Below are 25,715 nucleotides of genomic sequence, written 5' to 3' on the forward strand. Positions count from 1 at the left end.
AACAAATGTATACCATATCAAACATTTAAACGATGAAACTTTATTATGCAAAATGACCACATTAAAACAGATCAGAGGAGTTAGTTTGGTGGTAACTAGTGGTGTATGGATGTCAGTCAAATGAGTGTGTGAAGGGAGAGACAACATAGGGTCCATATCAAACAATACATTTCTTTAATAGGTTATGAGCGAACAAACAAACAGACAAACAAACAAGGGGGTTAAAACGTACCGCTATACGCTTAACAAAATATTTATTTATTTATTAATTGGTTTATTTATTATAACCTAGACCCATGTTGAACACACAAGGTGATACAAACTTGTTTTCTATTTATTTCAATACAGCTATTAAAAAACTATAGGTCATTGAACCGCTCTTGAACAGTAAACATGTTTGTAGGGCACATACTCGGCTAGCAGTCTGAAAACATACACCAGACTGCTTTTTGAGATTGTTTGTATTTATCAGACCGCAAGTTGTGTAGGAGCTTTTATGCCAGTGAATACATCTGTGGTGTACTTCCGCTAATCATGACTTCCGGTTTTACCAACTTTTTGGGGAGGGGTTTGAGGTTGTACAGAGGACAAATCCCTATTTCTGTTTTGTTGTTGTTGTTTTTGTTGTGTGTGTGTGTGTGTGTGTGTGTGTGTGTGTGTGTGTGTGTGTGTGTGTGTGTGTGTGTGTGTGTGTGTGTGAGAGAGAGAGTGAGTGTGTGTGTGTGAGAGAGAGAGTGAGTGTGTGTGTGTGTTTGTGTGGTGGGGTTTGGTTTTTGTTTGTTTTGTTTAATTAGATTTGGTTATTAAAATATAAAAAAGGGAAAAAAGAGTATATTTTAGTTATGAGTGTATGGGCTCATGTTTACATATTATGTTAGATATGAACAAGAGTAGCCTACACTGCATAAACTTTCCTATTTGAAAAGGTAACATATTAGTCTAACTAGTAAAATTAGTTAACTAACTAATTAAATAAGAAAATCGATGAGATAAGCAAAAATTACCCAATAAGTTTTCTTGAAACTAGCATTAAAATGATTCCCTATCCAACATGATCTAATTTAAAACTAGTTTTGAAAAAAAGGCTTAGATTATATACTAATTGAAACATACTTGTAAATATTATATTCCGATTCTGCAAACTACGTTTCACTATAGGTGCAATTAAATTCCACCCAATGCACCTTTAAGTCTGTTTGGCTTCACATAAGAAATAAACTGTCAGAAATTCAAGTTAAAGATAATTGAAACTACAATACTTGTATTTAAAGTTACCTAAATTTCTGAGATTAAGAGTTGTGGCATGTGTCTGAACCAGCAAGCTACCAGGGCTTACCTTTTCATTTTTTTCACTTTAAGAATTCATGTCTTCAAACACTTTGCTTTGAGTAATAACTGTGTAATCCACGTTTTAGACTTTGCATAGGGTGCTTGACAGAAATATTTGTCTTTGATTTAAAAAAGAAAAAAGGTTTGATCACACACAAACCACAAATATAAAAATAATAATAGAAGATGAAATAAACAATAAACATATTGATGAAATAAACAAGTCTGTAGTAAGAGTTTTTAAGTGGGCTATAAGACTTGAAAAATTGACTGTACAAAGGATTGTGCTACGGATCAAGAAATGAAGTGTATGAAATAGTGAAAAGGTGATAAGAGCAACATAAACAAACAAATAAATATAATATGTGCAATAAATAATTAAATTATGTAATAGTGGAGACTAAATGCAATGTACACCCTTTAATCCAGTCTGATGATATATATGAAAGTGGCCTATTCCTGCATCTGCTGGTATTAGGTGATGTAGGTGTTTTTTTGTTGGGATTGGATGGACACCCCTGTATTAAGTTACAGACTGATGAATTTACACATGTAAATTACAATTCAAAGCTAGTTTTTTCAGTTAAGAATGAGGGCTCACATTAATACAAGAGATAAAATAGTGGCTATGAAGACTTTCTTTTAAAAAGGACAAATCTAAGAAAAACATTGACCTGACAGTCTCAGTGTTCATTTCCTGCTTTGGTTTCCTTTGTAAACCACATCATTGTGCGTTATCCGGTCTCTGTGTTTCACCTTTTAACAAATCTAAATGACCCAACTGTTAAGTCTGTGTTTGTCCATCAGTGGTAAGTTATTGCATAATGAGCAAAAGACTTTAGACTTCAATACTACATAAATACAATAATAATTGGCATGAACTTAAATATGCTTAAATATGGTTTGTGTTTTTACATTGATTATTTTCAGGTTTAACACATCAGTCCTCTCAGCCACTTGCCACAAATATGCCTGTGGGTGCCTTTCTGCAGCTCAGGTGCTTTATGTCCCAGAAGCTGACCAGGTAACAATTAAACACTTAAATCAATGTATAGTTGTCCTGTTGCCTGTATAGAGATAAATAATATGCAGACAGATTGGTTTAGTACTCCCTTTGGCGTTAAACAAATGATATTCTTTCTCCTAATCTATTTGCTATTTATGTTAACGATTTGGCCCACAACATCAAAGAATCGAATCTGGGTATACACATGGACAATTTAACTCTTGGAATTTTGTTGTACGCATATCATATTGCTCTCCTTGCTGAATCAGAGGATGATTTACAGAAAATGTTGAATCTTCTCATGACATGGTGTCACATATGGAGATTATTAATAAATCAAAGTAAAACCCAGATTATTCATTTTAGAAAAAAAGGCACTTCAAGAAGTAATAAAAATATTACTTTTGATGAGTTTATGATGATGGAAGCGGGAATTAAATTGTTAGCAAATTCATCCGGGAGGGCATTAGGGTCTGTGGTTAGACTCTTGGATATTCTACCTATTCACAACTTTATGATGCTTGTGTCCCTCCCATATTAAATTATGCTTCAGGGGTCTGGGGATTTAAGGAATCTAAAACTGCAGATTCCATAGAACAGAGCTGCTCGCTGCTTTTTAGGTGTTCATAAGTTTGCTCCGATTTTGGCTGTTCAAGGTGACATGGGCTGGCTTCCTGGTTCTATAAGACGTAATTGTGAGATGATTAGATAATGGAATCGTTTACTCAATGTGTGAATAAGATACTTATTGACCCTTAACAAGAAATCAAAGGTCCTTAGTGGCACAGCTGAGAACAATCCTTCCCTTGAATCTTGAAGTCGGCAGATTTAAAAACATTCTTAAAGATGAAAGGTTATGTGAATTATGTGAACTCAACGAAGTTGAAAATGAATCACATTTTCTTTTATATTGTCCCTTGTATGATGAACTGAGAATTCCAATATTTACTGAAATGTCTGTTAAAAACCCAGATGATGATGATAGAATGGATTTGTTGTTTAACTTTAATGTTTTTAAGTTTGCTAAATATGTATCTGAAGTCTGGAAAAGGATGGTTTCTATGTTTAATTGCGCTAATGTCTGTTATCTGGTTTTCATTTGTTATTATTTGTTCCTTTTTTTTGTGTCTTGTAAGCCCACTTGGGCTGGGCACTTCTGGTGCATGACATAGACACAAAAAAATCAATCAGTTAATCAATTATGACTGATTCCCCAATCGCCTGCATGCTCTACTCCAAAGTAGCTCTTTATTTCAAAATAAAAATAATGAATTTAAACTATTTTGTATTTAATCATCACACCATTTGATAGTTTAGATTACTAACAGCTAAAATAGCAATACATTGGGTAGTGAGAGTGGTATTGAGAGACAACAGTGATACCTAATCCTATTCTAAAGAAATTAAGTTTAAAAAAAAAAAAAAAAACCTAACATGTCTCCTTAGCTGCACTTGCTCTGTTCTGTTATCATGCATTGACTGAAGCTATATCTATCAATTTAATGTTTTAGGTTACAGGTTGTTACGGTTATGGCTTTGTTTGGGTACCCAAATCCAAAAATGAAGGAAATATTTTCATGCAGTTTGAGAGAATGATCTTCCTGAGAGACGTCATTGGGTGAAAGTTCCCTGATGCTTTCTCAGCAGGGTCAAAAAAAAAAAAAAAAAATTCTCAGCATGGTCGAGCAATTGCTGCCACCTGGTGAATCTAAGGAGTTACTGCATGTTTATTGGTCAGAGCTCTCAAATTAAGTGGGTTTACCCAGAGTACAGCAGTTCATGTAGACCAGTGTGTACTGTGTCTCTACTTGCTTCATTCCTAAACAACCTATTTTATTTTCACGCTTAGCCTAAACGTGTTTTTTTCTTTTTGTTGGTATTTTTTTGTCTTTAATTGCCACTGTTTTGAGACAAATGTGCGCTCTGTAGAAATTAAATATGCCATTGAGTTTGTAATTGAGTTTTGAATAAAATTAGCCACAACAGTCCACAATTTGAAACAAAATAAAAATGACAGTGATTGAAAATTTAAACCAATTAATGTCGGGATTATTGGGGTTTTGCAACTAATAGAAATACAGACGTTAAAAAAGGACTCCTGTTTTCAAACCACATAATATTAATAATATTATATATACTATAAACAATGTTTATACAGTCCATGGTTTAAAACTTGAATGTAGTTCAAACTCACACAGCCAATAAATTGCCTCATCATTTCCAAAGTCTCGTTAATCCACACGGTAGTACAGTAGTGTGTTCACGCGAGATTATCGTGGCAAATCCCGTTCATGCTTCATTCACGGACTCCTCGTTCTACACTGTTACAAAAGGCCACAGTATCTCCCCATTCAAGGAAGACTTAACCTTTATTGTGGGTTGTTTTTTTAATGTTGTAGCACTTTGATATGAATTATTATTATTATTATTAGTATTATTAATGTTGTTGTTGTTGTTGTTGTTGTTGTTGTTGTTGTTGTTGTTAAATAGACCACGACTATTACCTTGCTAAGTACAGACAAAAACATGACAAACAAGACCAACTCTACATTTGCCTTGTTCTGGGAAATGACATGGAAGATACCATACATGTTAGGCCTAATTCATTGAAACACCCATTGTATAGCCTATATACTGTTTTTTACATTAACAATATAATTATGTTGCTAAATCGTCAGATTCTGTATAAACAGAAGGACCTAATATACCATACACCATATGTATGCTTTATTGTTGTGGTGAAAAATAGTAATCTTAAATTATACTTAAACTATTATTTTTAAAAAATTAAACATTACCTATAATTCAGCCGCTGACATGTGCCTTAGCCAATCACTGAATAATGTTTGAAGAAATGTGAAGAATACGAGCCCTCCCAAACGCACCACCGTCCGGCCGTTACCGCCCCCTTTACTCTGATGACGTCACTCGCGGAGTTGTCATGGCGTCTTTGGGACCGAGGCTGCTGCTGCTGCAATTTAGCTAAAAAAAAATTGTCGACAAGCTGTTAATCGAAATGGAGAAAAATGCAAACCTGCACCGAGACATTGACGGGAGCTCTCTGTGCGCCACGTTCGCTGGAGAGATGGGCGACGTTAAGGCTGTCGGCGGAGTGAAAGGAACAGCGGAGAAATGCAAGAATAGTGAGGCTCCTCTCAGTACTTTGGTTAACGTTAGTCGTAATAACAGCACCACAAACGTTAGTGCTCCCGGCACCGTTAATGTCATTGCCAGTGCCGGGAAGTCTGACGTGCCAGATGTGATCCAAGTCCCCCCGGTGCAGGAGGAGAAGAAGAAGAAGGACACCGAGGCGAGTGGGTCGTGGTCCGGGGATCAGATCAGTAACGGGATGGGGCATGAGTCTATACTGGCTGCAGGAGATAACGAGGGTGGTGCCCTAAAGTTAGTAAACAACAAAAACGACGGCCCGTCCTCACCTTCCGCCGGGGAGAGTGCAAATGCCAAGGCTGAGGTTTCTGCTTGTGGAAATAACGAGCCGACAAAACTTGCCAAACCGACTCATCTATGTCCGGACAGCGCAATCACAGCAAGCGTCAAACCGGGGCTGTCCTATGATCACACCTTATCGGAGGGATTGCCGAGTGGGAGTGACCCCGATCCCAGCCTCGGCGGAGAATCCCGAAGCATTGATTCACTTGAGTCCTTCTCCAACCTCAACTCATGCCCCAGCTCTGACCTGAACAGCGAGGGGCTGGAGGACAGAGGGCTGGCCCTGGCCCTGCAGAGCGAGTACGGGGTTGATGGGACGAAGACTTCGTGCACCAAGGACCGGGCCGCCGGCCAGTCCATATACCACATTAAGTGGATCAAGTGGAGGGAGGAGAACACGCCGATCATCACTCAAAACGAGAACGGCCCGTGTCCATTACTGGCAATTATGAATGTCCTTCTGCTCGCATGGAAGGTAAAGCCTCTGAGATGATCATAGATCAATAGGAATCCGAATTAATAACGACTAGATGTTTAATGAGGTCGCTCTGAACTTAAACAGCAGTTGTTGTTGTTATTATTATCTTTATCACAGAGTCCTATTATACATGATTAAGTAGACGGTTAATAACAAAGTAGTGTGCCTACACAAAGAAACACAAATCCACTCTATCCATCTCCTGTGAAAATCAATTTACTGTCAAGACAGGTTGATATAATGTTTCTCAATGTTGACATTGAACATGACTTTATTTTAGCATGCCAGTGCGTGCTGAATGCTGTCAAGGCATGAGCTGTTTTACAAACTGTGCTGCCCTGTGTTCTCCCAACAGTGAATAGTTTGGTTTTGGTCAGCTTATGTTGCAGTGCTTTGTTTGATGAATGAGTGCTAAGTAAATTAAAATGGGGTGTTTCATGTGTCTCTGTTGCAGGTTAAGATGCCACCTATGATGGAAATTATAACTGCTGAGCAACTGATGGAATATCTTGGTGAGTGTTTGCAGCTATTAAATCTGTTACGCAAGAGCAAGTTTCCAACAAATGCGATGTCACATCGTTTATCAAAGGGGGAAAAATTGTAATAATGACGAGATTGCGTGTTGTGTTGTATTACTGCTCTGGCGCTCTTCTGCATGACTTCTTTAACCTAGTTACAATGATGACTGTTTTCTAACCTGCAGAAGACAACACATCTATAAAGTAGCTTAGTTGAGTGTTGTCTGTGTGCCTGCACTTGTAAACACACTAACCCATAAAGACACTGACACTTGAGTTTCAGCAAGCTAGTAAACATTTTTGTGTTTCACATCCCCTTAAATGAGTGGTTACATACTTAAGGATAGGTATACTGTGTGTGTATACAATATATACATATTCCAGAGTCAACAGAAGTAGAGACCAGAACAGGGCGATCCCCCATGAGCTGTCCTCTACTGTTGTGAAGGAAACAGGAGTCATCCGTCTCTTTGGCTGTCTGCTGCCCTTCGTAGTTAAAATGTCTTAACAGTATCAAAGTAGAGTATCTGATCACAGCACGGGTCTCACCAGTGTCTCCTTTTAACTTGTAACAGAGCTTCTAGTATCCACTAACTAAACTGTCCCAGATCACAGGACTATGTGTGTAGAGCGTCTTGGCGTCTGTTTGTTATCATGGCTCAAACAACGCTCTCATTTCTACACATTCCAGGTAAACTCCTATTTGCCCGTCTGTGTGATATTTAGGAGAACAAGTTCACCTTGTTCTTTCTGGTTATCTCAGCTCATTGCAATTCATCTTGTGTAACGTTCAGTAGCAGCCACTGATAACTTCTAAAAGTCAGCAATGTTTGTGTATGTACATGTACGTGTCATAACATACAAATCAGGAGCGATGATGAGTGATAACATTCAGATGTGGTGTCAAAGAGGGTGGTGGTCGTTGCTCGGCAGCGCACAGTGGAGTAGGCAAGTGATCCAGAAGCAGAGATGAATCTGTGCGCAGTTCACTGGAGAACAGAGCAGTGAAGGATTTTCCCTGTTGTGGATATACTGTAGTAAGACCATTCAGCTGGCCGGCCACCTGCTGGGAAAAGGCTTGACTTGGACTTAAATTATGGGCAACAGCACACAAATCAAATCAGAAGAGTTATTTTAATGCAACCATCAACAACAGTAAGACATTCTGAAAGTCAGTCCAAACACCTCCTGAAACTTTTGTTAACACGTGTCTCGATTTAAATGTCTTTTGTGCAAGTCTGTTTTTGGGGTGGACCGTAATGCACATGAAGAAATAATCCAGCCTCAGGCTTACTATTGCAATAATTTAGTGCTTTTTACCCTGGAAAAAAGCTTTAAAAAGCTTTAAAAAATGTTCCCCCCTTGGATATACTCCATTCATTCTTACTTGCTTGAGCAAAAGAAATTGCAAAAACAGCATTTTTTTCTCTATGTGCGTAGCTGTTTTCATTTATTGTGGCTTTTGATGACAAGAGGTCGATGGCATTCCTCTGAATACTTCTCTCTGAAAATATGTGTTGACAGTGCAGCATGAGACAATTCCTAAATTAATGAATCTCAGTGAAGCATTTTGAGAAAAGAGTTTTAGAAGTAATGAATTGACTGCAACAAAACCTTCACAGCAATAACTAGAATACACAGTGAGGTCCAAAAGTCTGAGACTACTTTCCAATTGACTTTTGGACTCGACTGTATTTGCATTACTTTCTCTTCCATTCAGGGTATGCAAAACATTTCAACTCAGAAAACACTTAATTAACAGTATGCTGCTCAAAAAAAAGGCAGACAAACATGTGACCAAGCTGCGTGGCTTTAGAAATATCCACCTACCTCGGCTGTACTAGTCTAGCTGCGTGTTGTCAAGACTTGCTGTGGTTGCTTTGTCCAGGATAAAAAAGTGGCATCTTTGTAGCGCTGACCAGGCCTAAACCGAGCTGGAGCGCGACAGCTGCCAGGCTACAGAGCTGAGTCAATAGATCTGTCAGGCGACACCTCATCTGACAGAAACCTGACTGAACCTACGTATTTGGCCCAGCCCTTCCTTTGACACATCTCAAAACATCTCTCACACTCCATACAAATGCTTTAACTATGAATCCATTGTGATAATCGTTGCGGATCAAGGTAGTGATTGTTTCTCTCTATCAATGCTGCATAACTCAACATATCTGCCATCATCTCTCTCTTCCTGTCCCCCTGCAGGAGACTACATCCTGGAAACCAAGCCAAAAGAGATATCAGAGGCTCAGCGGTTAAACTATGAGCAGGTAAGGCCTGCCTAATTACTGCAGAATATTATTATTAAACAGTTGTGTGTGTTTTTGCTTATGTGTGTGTATTAGTAAGCTGCTGACTGTACATGGTAGTTGAGGAGCGTAGGGCCTTTGGGAAGAACTCTCTCTCTCATGCTCTACATCTAAAACTGTAATCGTTCACGTTTAACATGAGCACTCGCTTTGTCTCCTTGATACACTCAAAATATCTCCTCTGTTCTCACCACCATTATTGATATATTTTCACCAAAGCATACGAAGTGAGGTGCACACTGCTCTGATATGCTAAACACACACACACACACACACACACACACACACACACACACACACACACACACACACACACACACACACACAGAGTAACACATATTCAATATATAGCCGCAAGCGAGTGTGTGCAACATTTGCATCAAGGTAACGGAGAAGGTCAGCGAACGTTCCGTAATATGGAAATAAGCATTGGGTTGATTACAAACCACATAAAACTGCAGCTTCACTTTTTTCCCGCTGCTCTATAGGTTACATAAGATGTGTCTTACAAGGCCCAGGGAACAACAGGGGTCAGGAGTGTCAGATTATGTTGTTTCGCATGGCGGTGAATGCTTAGAGACGCATGGCTGGGTCTAGCTCCGGGCTATTACTGAGGCTATGACTGTGTGTGTGGTTCACTATGAGAAGCACTTGGAGATGGAGCTCCAGCTCTTCCTCCCATCTCCACTGTCTGCCTACAGTGTGGGAGGAGCCCTGCGTCTCCTCCTCCTGCATGGCAGAGCACCAGCACATCTGTGAATGATTTGAAGCCACACTTGTCCCTCATTTGGAGAGGAGGAAAAATAATGTGCAGTCTCCCCCGTGGAAGCTCACTGGAATGGTTTTTCTAAATTTAAGTTGAAATACAGGCTCTTAAATAAATCAGTGGCGTCTTCAGCGTGCACAGTAAGGGAGTGGTTAGAGTTTGTGTTGCATAGTTATTATGGCGGACTAATCCTAGACACTGGCCTGTGAGCCTTTTTTTGCATGTGGGTGTCCTCATGTTCATGTGCTGTCTGTGGTTGATGCAGTATGTGGAAACCACAGCGGGCAGGGCTCTGGGATGCTGGAAGCTGAGATCTAGAGAGCAGGTGTGAGTGTGAGCAGGTGCCCCTTCCATTACATGTGTTTTCACTGCTTGTTGGATTGTGACAAAACACAACTGAAGCTTCCCCGACATTAAAAATGGTGTTCACAACAGAGGTAGTTCTATTTATATGTTAATCTTAAAAAAAATATCTGTCACAGGAGTATATGAGGATTCAAATAGCTGTTGCAGGGCTGCTCTTTAGCTATTGTTAAATATTTACTCAGAGGAGCTCTGAAAGTGAGAGTGCAATTTTACTCTGCTTTTTATCTCAGCGGACCCCAGTTCTACAGCACTCCTCTATGATGACTCTTTTGTTTTAATTTGCCATTCATATTCATGGCTATTGTTCAAAGATTTTAGCTTGAACCCCTTTCTTGTTGTGAGGAGAGCAGATAGTACCCCAGTGTGGGATTTGAAAAGCATTGCTCTCTGATGTGCCTCCTTTAACCCGAGCTTCGCTGACAATGAATTAATGTTAATTTTTTCATACGTGTGTGCTGTTTGGTAAACACTTTGGTAATCAAATTTTGAAAAAGAGACATCCGCTGAAACAAAAGCATGATGGGGACGGTTTGTTTTAAATTTGAATATAAAAATGCTCATGAAAAGAAATATAGCACAGTTTATTAGCTCCATATGGAGAACAGAGGAGTGAATAACGAGAGAGACTGAGATATCAGTTGTGCAGGTTGTGGCGATAGACACTGATTTAATACACGTAACGTCCACTTAATTATGAAATCAATTAAGGTTATTTCAGGTACTTCTTATATTCTTCTCTCCTAATGTACGTAAATGTGACCAAACAAACATTAAATGAACTTGATGATACATCCAACAAAAATGAAGAGCGGCGACAGCTGTCGGTATGTGCCAGAAGTCATAAAAGTATGACTCACATTGTGGGACATTACAGTCTTGTAAACTGCTTATTATTAACAGCTGCCACTAATGGGTCATGGCATGATGTAATGGTTCATATTTGTCCTCCAGTGATTGATAGGTCGATTTTTCGGTTCATGTATCTGATGTGTAAATTTTCTACAGATTTTCATACAAACGGAGGCACACAGACTCATGAAATATGTATCAACGTGCACACATGATAAATATTGGACAGTTGAATTCCCTAATATGATTTTAATTTCAATTTTTGGCAGAAAAATTTAAAATCTGAATGCAACAAGAATTAATCTGCTCATTCTTTCAAATCCACAGACAAGGCATCTTCCTTTTACATGAATTTTCTACAGCATGATACTTGATTAGATTTGATTAGATTTCTGGGGGTCATTATGTTATAATGTGGGAAATGCTTAATTTAATGTTCTGAGGGTTTTGTTTTTAGGCCAGTTTTGGTTGAAAATCGACAAAGAGGCCTTCTCTTTTACACTCTTATGTTAACAAGTGAAGGTAAAAATACAAAGCCACAGCAGAGTACTGTGCTGATATATACATTTCTGTGGAAATGCATCCAACACGAGCACAGATGAACATGAGGGATGCAGTGCTAATCATCTGATCCCGGAGTGCTCATCTGCTGTTGGAGCCCTCTGCCCTAAAGTGAAGAGACGTGGTCCATTACACAGCCCTTGATAATCCTGCCATCAGTGATGCTCATAAGCGTCCTAATCCGCACACTCAGATGAGCCAGCTGAAGGCTTTACACCTCAGCACTCCACGCCGAGTGTCAAAGCTGGAGTAGCTCACTGCTCATGGGACGTACAGTATCACTACTGTAAGCTGCACACTGCACAGCTTTCATTTGAAAAATGTGTCTTTAAGTGACCAGTTGCCTGACATTTAGAGCTATTATTCTACTTGTGGGAAATGAAAGACGATAAAAATGAGTACATTAAAATCCTGTTGCCTTAAAACATTTTTTACATTATGGAAATCAAGAATCAAATACACAAAATGTGGCAAATGTATGCAAAAGAAAACTCTTCACACATACATTATTATTTTGGATGACAAAATGTTGTAAAACAATAAGACAATATGATTGTATTTTCACAATACAATAAAAAAAACACTGAAAGTCAGTTAACAATAATATTTTTTTTTTTTCAGCCTTATCTCAAACCTCAAATCTGCATTTTATAGATTGGAATTTATTGTTCTTGTCTTTATAAAGTAACTGGCTTTGCATTTGAGTAATTTTCTTGTATTTTCACTTTCTCTAGCAGTTAAATGAGAAAAGAATTGAAATGTCTTACAACTGCACACTTATAATAGAGTTGTAGGGCTCAGCTGCAAGGCTTATCGTGATCTCAGAGCTAAATGGCAGCAGGGGTTTAGAGCCAGCTGGGAAACATTGCTCTGAGGCTGAACGGAAGAATGAGTCTTCATCAAACCTTGTGATATATAGATCTTGTAATGTGTAACAGTGGGTTATTTCTCAGTTGAGATTTTTCTACTTTACAAACAAAATTCTGATGTTTTACAGTGAGTGTAAAAAGTCTAAAAGCAGCACGGGGTGGCATTTTTCTTACTTCTCTTTAGGTCACGTGAGTACCAGAAGACAAATCCATTTTAAACCAATCCAATTAAAGTCCAAAGGAAAGCATTTCTTATAAATGTCATTAAATTGTACAAAATTATAGATAAATCTGCAAAGAGATTAATGCATGTTAAGTCACTGTACACAGAAGTTGTGATGGTAATCTTCTCTTATTAGCAAACAAGCAATCAGCGTCTGCCATATTGTACTCACATGGGAAAAACACATAGAAAACACTGGTAAAATTATGTAGAGCTGTTACAGAATTCAGCATCAGTTTTTTCATTTCTGAAGCCCAAATTGCAGAGAAACAATACATAATAAGTGTCTGTGTAATGTTAATAAAGCAAGTCTGGGTTTCTACATTTTTTAAATTCTAAATATCAATGTCATTGCTGTGGAGGGTACACCTATTTAAAAGGAGCAGTGTTCTGCCACACTAATGGGGCTTTTCCACTATACAGTTCTAGCACTACTCGGCTTGATACACCCTAATCCAGGCTTCCCCCCTGGTCTAGAGCAGACCTCCTTCTATAAAGACATTGAGACACTGGGGGACATTGAAGACTGATTTAATCTTGACTTTTGATCAGTTAAAAGATACACGCAAAATCCCTGCCATCCATTTTAGGTACTTACAGTTAAGTAACTATGGTGTATCCACTCTCAAATAGTGTCAATATTGTCGTGCAATCTCCTCTTCAGAACAAATATTCATGAACTAAATTAGACACGATTTTATAGGTCACAATACAAGACAATACAAATACAAAGACAATACAGCTAAAAGTAAAACACAATGGGAGAATGACTTTGCTTTTGAAATTGTAGATTAAGAGTGGAATGATATGTGGCTAAATTTTTCCAGCTGTTTTACCACTAATAGAGCAAAAAGAAAACAAAAACGAAACAAAACTACAATTTAAGATAGATCTATAGACTATAACATGGAATAAGTGCAAGATTACAGAAGGCACATATGTTCACTGTTTACTAGAATGTGTATAAATTCACAAATCCTGGAAAAATGGTCTTAAAGAAATCAATGACATAATTGGTCAAGCAGTGAACATTTCTCCTTCACCGTGCATTCATGGTATAGACAATCCCACAAGTGTTCCTCCAAATCCATTAAAATTCCTGAAAACCCTCCTCTTCTGTGCTAGGAGATCCATTTTATTAAGGTGGGTGTTGGTACTGTGGATAAGAAGTGTGTTAGAGTTCATGTCTCTCAAAGCTCTCAGCTTTTAGAGACAGAGAACCTTTTTCAGTCTTATAAGGTTTCAAATCCTTTTACAATTTACTTAGGACCTCAATGTTTGCAGATGATAACAGCAGGGCTCTGTGGACTATATTTTATTTTCAATACACTGTTGATACATTCCAGTTTTGTATTGTAATTAGCTTTTTCATCTCTCAAATCTGTCTTGAACCATAAACCTGCTGATGTTTAAAAAAAAATGTATCCAGGTAATTCCGTAAACCTGCTTTGCAAGACAGGCTCCAGGCATCTGACTGTAACATTTAATGGATTATTGTAGATTCTGTTGGCCTTCTTTTTTCTGATATCTGTTTCTTTTTTCTCTGTATCATAGCAGCCATAAAGGGTTTGTTTGGCCACTGAGTGTTGGTGGTGGTAGTGGTGGTGGTGGTGGGGGGGTATCATGTGAAAAAGTGATGTCAGTGCATACCTTCTGCTACAGTGAGTCATCTCCCATCATCTGGACATCAAGACATGACAAGTTAACAGAGATAAAGGAGTTTGAAGTTGATATTTCATTACCCGTCAAAACAACAGAATGAAGTGTACTGAACCAGAAATTAGATTTCTGAAAAGGTCTTCTACACAAAAATAAATATGGCCAACATCGGATGTATCAGTGCAATCTCAGCTGTGGAAAGACCTCTGTAGTGCTTTATGGTGTGAAATACATCTTTGACTTCAAGATTTAAGAAAGTATGAAAAAAACACATCACTATTTTCCATGCCTCAAGAAAACATAGTGAACAGGGCTAAATTACTGGAACAACTTAAATATCATGAAAATAGCCATAAAATAAAACAATTGTCTGACAGGACTGCACTAAAACATCAAATGAGTTCGAGTACAGCTGATATACTGTCACATCTCTACCATCCACCATCAAAAATAAAGGGTAAAAAATACTTAAAATGTAGCGTTCATTACACAGCTTTTGGATTGCATTACATTGTCAAGTGTTCCTGTGATTTTGTCCACCTGTTGTTAATACAAACAAAGGAAATATCACATTAACTTAACACATCACTCATGACAGCGAGTCTGAAGCTTACACAGAAACTTTGTGTCCAGTTGTTTCCTGGCAAACACCTCCATTTCTTCCTGTGGTTGGCAGTTGATTGACAGTAAACAGAGAGCAATTTAATAAAAGTGCAGTAAATATGAAAGTACTCAACAAAATGTACAGGAATAAATGGCAGCTAATGGTTTCTTGTAAAAGGTAAAAAATCAATCCCTGATAGCTATGCTGACTGTGTGCAGACAACCAGTAATAACGCTAAGAGAAAGGCAGTATTCCTTAATCTCTCTGCTGCATTGTTATCACACAATTTTTAACAGAGATCCTCCTTGTTTCCTAGAACATGAGCGATGCCATGGCAGTGTTGCACAAGCTGCAGACCGGCCTGGATGTCAATGTGAAGTTCACAGGGGTGCGAGTCTTCGAGTACACACCAGAATGCATTGTGTTTGATCTACTGGACATCCCTCTCTACCATGGCTGGCTGGTCGACCCCCAGGTGAGATGGACGTTGCTCACTACGAATATATAAATATTCCACCAGGCAATTTATTGGTTGTTTGTTGAGGTTGCGTTTGTACCCATAGCTCTGTTTACTTGGCCCAGAATTTAAAAAAAAAAACTTGTTGCAGTGTTTCACTGTAATGAAAATCTGCTTAGTGTTCACAGTAAGTGTAAACATAAGGTCATAAAAAATCCAGATGTGGTCATTGTGCTGAGATGATGTGTTTATCTCAGTCAAGATCAGGAGCTCATTAAGAAATAGGTGGGTATTATTAGTTGTTATCATTAATTATTAGTTGAGACTGTAGCTGGACCTCATATGTTATAAATAAAAAAGGACATCTGATAGTTGCTGATAAATAGTGCAGTTGCTATATTCTGCTTGCTTTTTAATGAGAGACTACCCAAGCGTACGTTATCATGGTAACCAAATCATTTTAGTGCACGATCCATCCGCCCAGTCAGCAGATAGATTACGAAAATTTGATAGCAGACCTTCTTTTAAACTGCTCTGTATACAGCTGTTTCGTTAACACAACCCTCCTTAAATATACTGAATCAAACAGGAAAATCCACCAGCAAACAGGTTATGTGTGAAAACACCCTGTAATCAAGTGTACAAAGTCATATTTAGTTGTTTCAATGTGAACACCCAATCACTAGCGTTTTTCTCTATCACTATTGTAGTGTTATGTAAAACAGTACCAAATCCTGGTGAATGTTCTTTCCCACAGTTTTTTATCTCTGTTTGCAGATGCATGACATTGTCAAGGCAGTGGGCAACTGCAGCTACAACCAGCTGGTAGAGAAGATAATATCCTGCAAACAGTCAGACAACAGTGAGCTGGCAGGGGAAGGTCAGTGCTATCTCTTCACTCCCTCCACTTTTTGACCTGCCCTACTTGGCACCTGTCTCCCCTTTCATCCCTTCATCCCTGTGTAGTTAGAAGTGGAGAAGAAGAAGTAGAAAATACGGAGGAAACTATAAAACTAAACAAAGCTATGAAGTAACTAAAACTGTGCTTCCTGTTTGGTCCATTATTGTACAGTAAGTTGATTTGAGCTGAAAGACATTGACGTATTGATCAAATCCTCTTTCCTTTAATTTCACTTGTTAAAAATATCCAAGTCTTCAAGTACAGCTGTATAACACTGAGTCAATCAGTGGCACATTCATTAACTTTACATGGCATATGTTTGCTGGACTGACCAGTGCAAACACACTCTACACAAAACCACAGACCAAGTTTAAATTAAACCAGGACATACATGTGGCTCCTCAACAAATGACCTACTTCCACAGCTCACAGCTTTCTTACCAGCTGTCGTCAACTTTTCTCCGCTACATGTTTGCTCATTCAACACTGCGCTTCCTGAACTTTGTCAGCTGGGCCGCTGCCAAGACACAGAGTCCTCAGTTGACGATGATATTGATAGGGGAGATTCACTCCTTTTCTATTGTATTCCTGCATTTGTAGCTTGGAAACTGCTGCGAGGTCTCGATTAAAGTCGTTTTATGCTGATCCTTCCCATCACTGCTAAGAGATGAAAAAACATGTTTCAACCATTTTAAATGGACTGATGCAACTCTAGAAAAACACTCTAAAAAACACTAAAAAACATCTCTTGTTTTGCTGTAATGTGTTAATGCACTTAAGTGTTAAATTGTAAGGATCAACAAAGTAGTTATTTTTCAACTTTGTGGCTCTTTCTAGGTCAGCCTTTGCTTTCCTGTTTGAGTATAACACTGATTTTTCGAGTGTTTGCTTACAGATGTCACTACCCATCTGCCTCTGGGCTAACATTGGGTTCTCTGTAATGACTGTGACCTGCTCCAGCAGCCAAGAGTCAGAATATTCACTTACGACAGACATTACAGCTGGGTTATGCTTTCCAAATACTTTTCATTAATGAGCAAAGAGGGCTTAATTGGTGATTGTAGTGTTGATGAGTCATCCAGTGATGTACGGTCTAGTAATAAAATTATTTGTTAATCACTCACATTTAAAAAGGCGAGTGACAGGTGAAGTTTATCAGAATAAACTTATCAGGGACAACAGCCGTGAACCAGAAAAAGTAAAATATTAAGAGTATGAGAGTAAGAGTTTATGTTTCTAAGTGTGGCAATCAATCACAAGTTCAGTCTTTCCCTTCTTTGTTTTCCTGTATGTTCCTCTTCTCTGTGTTCCCAGGCATTGTGGCAGAGCAGTTTCTGAGCAGCACAGCCACTCAGCTGACGTACCACGGCCTATGTGAGCTCACATCCACAGTACAGGAGGGAGAGCTCTGTGTCTTTTTCAGGAATAACCACTTCAGCACTATGATCAAATACAAGGTAAAAAAGCATAAAGTCCTGACAACACCAACACCATTTACAGCTGGAATTAGGAGAAAGCATGAACATCATATGGAGCTCACTACAGAAATTGCAATAACTTAATTCAGTTTAATCCAATTTTATTTATATAGGGCCAAATTACAACAGATGTTATCTCAGGGCACTTTTCACAAAGAGCAGGTCTAGACCGTTTTTATATTATACAGAAACCCAACATTCCCCCATGAGCAAGCACCTGGTGACAAACATCCCTTTAATGGGAAAAACTTCAAGTATACTAATAAATCTGGAAATGTTAGCATCTGTCATTTCAGTCAGTGACAAAGCTTGGAAGACCTTTACATCTAACGGGCAAATCCTGTTTTTTTTTGCATGTGGTATTTTGATATTGTGTACCAGGTAAAACTAGATTTCAGTCTGATATGAGAGGCAGCACAGCCTTTACTCTCTTAAACATGCTCAAAACAGGCCGCCTAATCTATTGTCTGTGCATTAAACATAATAAACTTATTTTGATAATTTGTAACAGATGAGCCATTAAGTCATATTTGATCATGTTTAAACATGTGTGATTATTAACTGCAACAGATTAAAGGATAGTTCCCCATTTTTTCCAGGTCATGTTTTTCCTGTGAAATCCCAGGAAGATACTGGCTTTGTTTGTTGAATTACCACTGCCGTAGTCACATATTATCTTAAATAACTTAACTTTGGAATACATTTTTGCACAGAAAGAGGACTGTGGATTTAGTCCCTCATCATTGACTGTAGAGCAGAATAACATTAGCAAGGCCAGTATTAACAGGATTACAGCAAGAGAAATCTGTTTCAGTGCTCTGTATTGGCATCTTGAATTTTGTTTTAAGACAAAAAAATCCTTTTATCAAATGTTAGCAGGATCTACCTTTCAGCAGATCAATTTGGAGCTTGTTCCTCTCTTTGCTTTTCATCCGTTTCAGCTAAAGCTCCTAAGTCCTTTTTCCAAAATGTTGGCTGCACAGCATTGCTACGGCATCTTCTTCAAACTGATTAAAGGCTATCTACTTATTATGTAACAGATATACAACATTAGACCAACCAGCACACACAGATCATCCTACATCTACATCCTATCTCAAACAGCTCTTACCCACAGCTGGTTTGACATATCACTGCAGCTGGGACAGACCTTTCCTGTTATCTACAGCAGGGGAAGTAAAGCCTGTGTACTTTGTTTTGAATAGTACACTATTGTTGCCAATATAAGCAAAGCTGTGTGTGTCACCTTTTAACCCTCAGACAAAGGATCATGAAATGTTAAGTGAGTAGACAGAGCAGAAACCATGAAGTTGGGGTCAAGTACATGATAAAACATGTATGTAATGTGCTGTATGTAACATGTATATGTATTGGGTTGTTTCCAGGGCCAGCTGTACCTCCTGGTTACAGACCAAGGTTTCCTGACAGAGGAGAAGGTTGTGTGGGAGAGCCTGCATAACGTTGACGGAGACGGCAACTTCTGTGATTCAGAGTTCCGATTGCGGCCTCCATCGGATCCAGAGACTGTGTACCGCGGTCAGCAGGATCAGATAGACCAGGTCTGAGCAGTGATGCAGGCAAGGCTAGCAGAACCACTAAAACAATGATGTACTTAACCACAATATGCTTATGACACCATCAGTGCATCACAGAATACACGGCCGGTGATGTCACGCTCTCCTCAGTTTTAAAGAAACACTGGGCAGAGACAGGAGAGACAAAAATAAGCAAAACACAAGACTTAAAACCTCAGGAAGCAACTAAATGGCACAAAATGTCAAAGTAAGGGAACTAAAATTGATTTCACAGTGGCTGTCTGTGTCTCTCAGATTAAATCGACCATCCCGAACTGAAAAAAACATTAGGGAAGCTTCCTCAATAATAGGTATGTTATGGCTCCCCTCAACAGCTTTTTAAACAAACACATGGTGTGTTTTTGCGCCATGCACATGTGTGTTGCATGGCGCCCCCCTCCGTTCTTCTTCCATGCTCCACTGTACCACACTGTCTCTATGTGTGCCCCTCAATAATTCATTAGGGTGTATGTCTCACAGGCGTTTTTGCTGGCTTCACAGCTGTCTGCTCATTGGTTGACCAGAGAGATTCAAGCGCAAAGCTTGCTGACAAATTGTTTGCCTTATTCCCATGCACACAGAGTAGACAAGAGCATTATTCTCTTTGCTTACAAGATAGCTTCTGTGAGAAAAATAATTTTTATGAACTCATAATCAAATTAGATAGATTAGAGAAAACTAGGGTACTAGGGAAATTAGGTCATTGAAACGATAAAGTACATCATGTAGAGAAGAATAGAGCATACAGAATATAATATAATATGTAACTCTAGAACAAGTTTTAGAAGTTTGTAAGTTTGTTAATTGTACCACAACTAATTACTACAAGTAGTACAACAAATGAAAAGAAATGCAAATGCTCAGGTAATAAGTAAGAAGCTGTGGTTAATGTACAAGCTGTAGACTGACCAAGACATAAGCCGTACCAGGACAAGCATTACGTTGACAGCCCTGCTCTTAAATCATAATCATCATCGTCATCATCACCATCTCTCTCTCCTTCATGTGTGTATCAGGACTATTTAATGGCGCTGTCGCTGCAGCAGGAGCAGCAAAGCCAGGACCTACAGTGGGAGCAAATCCCTGAGGGTATCAGTGACCTGGAGCTGGCTAAAAAGCTCCAAGAGGAGGAGGACCGACGAGCCTCCCAGTACTACCAGGAGCAAGAGCAGGAGCAGGCGGAAGCAGCTGCAGCAGCAGCAGCGGCACAGGCACAGGTGTGGAGGGAGGGCTTGAGGGAGACCGAAGCAGGTGGGAAAGGGAGGAAAGTAGGACTTTGAACAAATGTGGGGCATTTAATGTACCAGAGGGAGGATGTTGCCTTTTTGAATCAGAGATAGTTTTGAGCTATGATGAAGGGAATTTGGGATGAATTTGGATTTTAATTTTTATTGACTTGTTGGAGTCGATCTGAGGTTGTTAAGGGGCATAGAACAATCATTCTCAGTGCAGTGTATTGATTAATACATTTTTTCAAAATTACCTTATTGGAACAAAATGTGATGTTTTTCAAGAAGCCTCTGAATCTTGGGTGCTTCTCTGACTGTGCCGTCCTCTCTGGTCTTGTTTGTGCAGCAGGGTCAGCAGGAGCCTGCAGAGGGAGACGAGGCGGACAGAGGGGGAGCCGTAGCTGGTGGAGCAGCCGCCGGCGCTGGGACAGGAGCAGCAGCTGGAGCCACACCCAGTCCGGGAAAACAGTCCTCCAGCGGTGAACGCAAACCCAAGAAAGAATCGAAAGATAAAGACAAATGTGTCATTTTGTAACATACAGCGCGTGAGTGTGCGTGTTTTGTGCATTTGCTTATCTGTGAGAAAGGGGACTGCATCTGTTTCTACGTGGATATCAGACACACAACGCACAGCCCCGACTTGACAACAAACAAGGGAAGGAGATGTTTGACTAACAAGAGGATTTGCTGTTCCCAAACCACTGGTGCCTGCTATCCTCTATCCTCAGCGGAACCTGGACATCAGAGGAAGGGACACTACAACGACAACTACCCCTTATCTTTGATAGAGTCAGCCAAACTTTGTTACAAGTTGCACAGTGCACTATATTTGTGATGTGAGGTCAAGTTTATTTGGGGTGGTACATTTTATAGCAAAAGACATCGTGAAGAAACAAAAGATCACCATGTCAACATGTTTTTCTCCAAAAAAACAAACATTCATTTCTTTTCTTTTTTTTAAATTGCAGCTTATAAGCTTTTTTTTTTGTAACACAGACCCACTTTGTGTCAGTTTTTTAAGTTAGCCGTTAATGCCAAGATTCACATTTTATTTATGTATCTGTGTAACAGATAGCTTCTGGGAGAGATTTTATTGTTTTTTTCTGTGAGCTGAAAGGGATTTTTGTCCTAAATATTGCCTGTTGGAAATTAACGTCACACTATTTGTGTCCCCCCTCCGAAACACTATGTATCTACCAAGTCATATGAATTCTTACAGGGTTTAACAATGCCAGATAGCTGCCAGATACTGTAGCTAGGTCACAATGCTCATCACAGCTTGCCCTGTTCAGATTTGCCTTACCAGAGTATGGCAGTGTTGTATTCTGCTCTGTTTGAATGTGAATGTGTGTTTGTTTTTATTTGTATGGTATATACAGTACACGTGTGCTATGTGGTATAATGGCGTATGATATACAAGTACATGTCTTAGTTCCTGAGTATCACTGATGTAACAGCAAGTTTGGAAATAGCCAAATCTTTTTTTTACGCTGTATGAGTTAAACTACAGATATGGGACATTTAATGTCTTTTTACGTTGCGATTCTATTTCACGTCATCTGCATTCAGGAACAGTCCAGCTGAGGATAGTTTTGCAGATTTTAACTGAGACAATTTTGTCTGGATCTGATGTTTCGGTGTAAGACACTACTAGCTTTTGGCAGATTAGATTCATATTAGATCAGATGGAGTGTAGAGTGGACAGTGGTTTTACAGTTTGAAAGGCCCTTTTCATTCTCACAGCCTGTTGTGATGCTATCACAATCTTCTGTTGCATTCTGGATGGAGAAGTTCCACTGCAGCCATGTTTAGAAGAGAAACACCACACTATTCATATGTAAGTCACATGTACTAGTAGTTTGGTCTAGGAAAGTTCAATTATCTGTGGACATGTACTATTTTTTTCATAGAAACCTTGAATCCAAACCTTGGATCAGTGACATCAAGATATACAATCTTTACATGTCTCCCTCTGTCAGTTTTAGAAAGGGAAAAATTCAATAGTAAACGTCCACAAATTGAGCTGTCCTGGGCCTTAGGAAATACACTATGAATACTGCTTTTCTGTAGTCCAGCCTTTTCAACTTTCACTGCGACATTGAGCGTGCAAATACACGATGTACATATTTACGTAACGCATTCTTAAAATGGAATAAGCTAGTGGTTTGTGCCATTATCGTACCATGGGACTGCCTCCTGAGGAACTTTTTCTATCTATACATTCCAATTGGATGCCTTGACTTAAGCCTTCTCTTGTGCGTCCGAATGAGGGAGACAGTTGTCGCAGGAGGTCGTTCTTTGCAGCGCTTGTACAATGGTCTCCATTTTTGTGTAACATTTTTGTTCAGGACAGCCTCCTGCCTTGACAGGAGGACGCGTACATGGAGGCAGCCCCTTCTTACGGGCTTCACTTGATGGCTAGAGTTCCATGTTTGTTTGGCCCTAATAAGGCTCAATGTTTTGTATATATATGTAACACCTTACAACATTTCAGCATATTTTATAGGATAAAAGGAAACAGGCGTACTACCAGAATGAGACAATCCATGCATTTTGACATCAGAATTACTCAGGCCTTTTCTGAAGGGACATTACTTGAGTGTCTTTTTCAAATGGTATGCTTTGTATCGGCACAGTTCCTTGGCCTGTAGTCACTTTCTCAGTCACAAACTCTCAAGAATCTGTGTATGTATACGCACAACAAATACTTTGACACTCTGAAGGACTTAACCCTATATTATTTAAGACCCTCATTGTTGAACTTCACACTAAAAAAACAATGACTTAAGCTGCTCTTCATGTGTTAACGTGGACTACCTGAAAAAAATAAAAATAAAAACCTCCTTGGACAGGGTTAAGAAACACTGTTAATTATGTATACATTTTATTGACTCTTTAGTCATTTTTTCCCCATGCAGCTTAAATAAATAACACACATTTAGTAAGGATGATATATGTGATCTTTGATTAAGTGAAAGCAGGAGGCTTTATGGCAACATTGTGCTACTTTCTTTGCCTCTTTCTTTCATTACTAAATTCAACTTTGGGACCCACTCTCCCAAGTTTCACCTCATTAATGTCTGAACATGCTGATTAAAACATTCCAGTGGACGTTAAAAAAGGAAACTACAGTTCAGGCAGTTTGAATTGATTTGAAAGGTTTTTATGTTAGTTGGTGTTTGTATGAGTGAAAAGAGTACTGAGCGACACATGCCACACATTTCATTTTGTATTATTACTTCAGATTTATGACGTAGCTTGCTATTCCTAGTCATTACAACCAGAATTCGATTTTTTTTTCTTTGCTGTTATGTGTTTGTTCTACCCCTAGTTCCTAAGATGAATTGATCGGAAGGATATTGCGTGTGTTCAATGTCTCAAGTGGTTTCTTGTATGCCTTGTAAAAAAAAAAGTGATGGTGGGGTAAATGCTGTAAAATTCGTACAAGTTGGTCGTTGAACATTATAGTAGTTGTAATTTGGTTTTGCACTGTTACATTGATATGCACTAACAGAAAAAGAAACATACCTCATTTTATACAGAACATAAATTGTGCAAGAGTGCTTTTGTTCTTTGGGTACCTTTTTAAAAACGGCCAAAAGAATGATCTCAACTTGGTAGCGGTCGCTCTTAAGCCAGCTGAACAATATTAATTTGTAAAAGTATGAAAGGGCTGTTTAAATGTTCTGGCTTAAATTGAATGAGTACATTTTTTTTTTTTTTTTTTAAATAGTACCACTTCAATAGAACTTGCTGCAATTTGATATATTCAGATTAGCGGTACACCTATACCAGTCAAAGTGCTACCAGTACAAAGGCCTGAGTACCAGCACACAGCTTATAGATGATGAAGGTAAGCTATGGACTACAACTATAGATAGATGGATGTCATTTGATTGGTTTAACAGGAGCTGAAATTATGTTTTTGTAGACAACACTGGTACCGACTCTATGGGCAAAAAATGGTGTAGGTGCACCCTTAATTCAAGTAGTTATTTTTCCAGTCCAGATTCCATCATGTGACTACACAACTTTTCACAAACGGGTCATTCACCCAAACTTTTAACATGATACAACAGGAGGACAGGCTGCTTTATGGGGCTTGAGTGTTGTCATCTATGTAGCAGAGGGAGCAGTTTACTCTTGTTTTATGAAACACAAATCCAGAGTGCTGAACAATCTGAAGGGAGAAGTTTTCATTAATGCAATATCAAACTCCCAGATCTTACTTTGTGGTGCATGTATAGTGTTGACTGGAATGTTAGGCAGGGTAAAAGTTTCATTATTAACTACCCCAAGAATATACTTCCCACTGTTTGGCCATGATGGTTATATATAACGTTGCATAAAACATACAAGCAAAAGGAAGGTGTTTGTGAATATGGGAGGTTACTCATTTGTGTTAATTTCAATGTTCATCTATCGACATAAATGACCAAATAATGTATGTAGCCTTTCACAATACAGTCACATAATGTATATGGTGATATATATATAAATATATATAACAAAATGCCTTATAGACGAGGGACATTCAACCTGATTAGAAGTACCAGGAAAATAAAAGACTAAGATCAATAGTTGCTTCGTTGTCATTTTTGTAATAACTTAGAAGACAATCTGATATATCATGTTCAACCTCTAAAAAAGGTATTATCAGGGGTTAAAGTTCTCAGGCACCATCCCTGATTTCAGGCATAAAGCAGTTTTAAATTCATATAATAATTGATTCAATACATTGTACATATTTCCTCCTGGACAACTTTTCAGGCTCACAAATATTGTATTTTGTTGCTTTAATCCCTGTATAAAGCATACACTTCGGTGTCAGTGAATCACTATAACCACAGGTCCCTTGCACTCCATTCTTGCCTATTATCATGCAAGGACCAATTTCAGAAAGATGCATTATACTAAAAAATGACTTCTGCAGTCCTTTTGTTGACAGTATTTTCCTTTGTGTTATTTTGACATGTATCTGCAAACAAGAGCCAATAATGTTAGTGAATTTGTGGTTGATAAATAAAATTTCAATGAAATAGATTTTTTTTCCTAAACTTGACCACAGTTCATCACTGGGCAAATCAAGTAA

The 25,715-nt window shown here is 38.7% G+C and overlaps 1 protein-coding gene across 2 annotated transcripts; it reads left to right on the forward strand.

Moving 5' to 3' along the window:
* Window positions 1-25: 25 nt before the first annotated feature.
* mindy2 (MINDY lysine 48 deubiquitinase 2) lies at window positions 26-25,375 on the forward strand. Of its 2 annotated transcripts, none has more exons than XM_062422495.1 (9): window positions 26-6,260; window positions 6,718-6,775; window positions 8,984-9,048; window positions 15,301-15,459; window positions 16,219-16,321; window positions 17,657-17,799; window positions 19,206-19,379; window positions 20,411-20,645; window positions 20,970-25,375. In XM_062422495.1, exons 1-9 carry the CDS (start codon window positions 5,352-5,354, stop codon window positions 21,104-21,106), a joined length of 1,983 nt encoding a protein of 660 aa, XP_062278479.1. In that variant the 5' UTR covers window positions 26-5,351; the 3' UTR covers window positions 21,107-25,375. The 2 variants fall into 2 exon arrangements, with proteins under 2 accessions (XP_062278479.1, XP_062278471.1); XM_062422487.1 differs by having other exon boundaries at window positions 27-6,260; window positions 20,411-20,611.
* Window positions 25,376-25,715: the final 340 nt, after the last annotated feature.

This window comes from Scomber scombrus, chromosome 1 (assembly GCF_963691925.1).
Source record: "Scomber scombrus chromosome 1, fScoSco1.1, whole genome shotgun sequence".
NCBI classification, from domain to species: domain Eukaryota; kingdom Metazoa; phylum Chordata; class Actinopteri; order Scombriformes; family Scombridae; genus Scomber; species Scomber scombrus.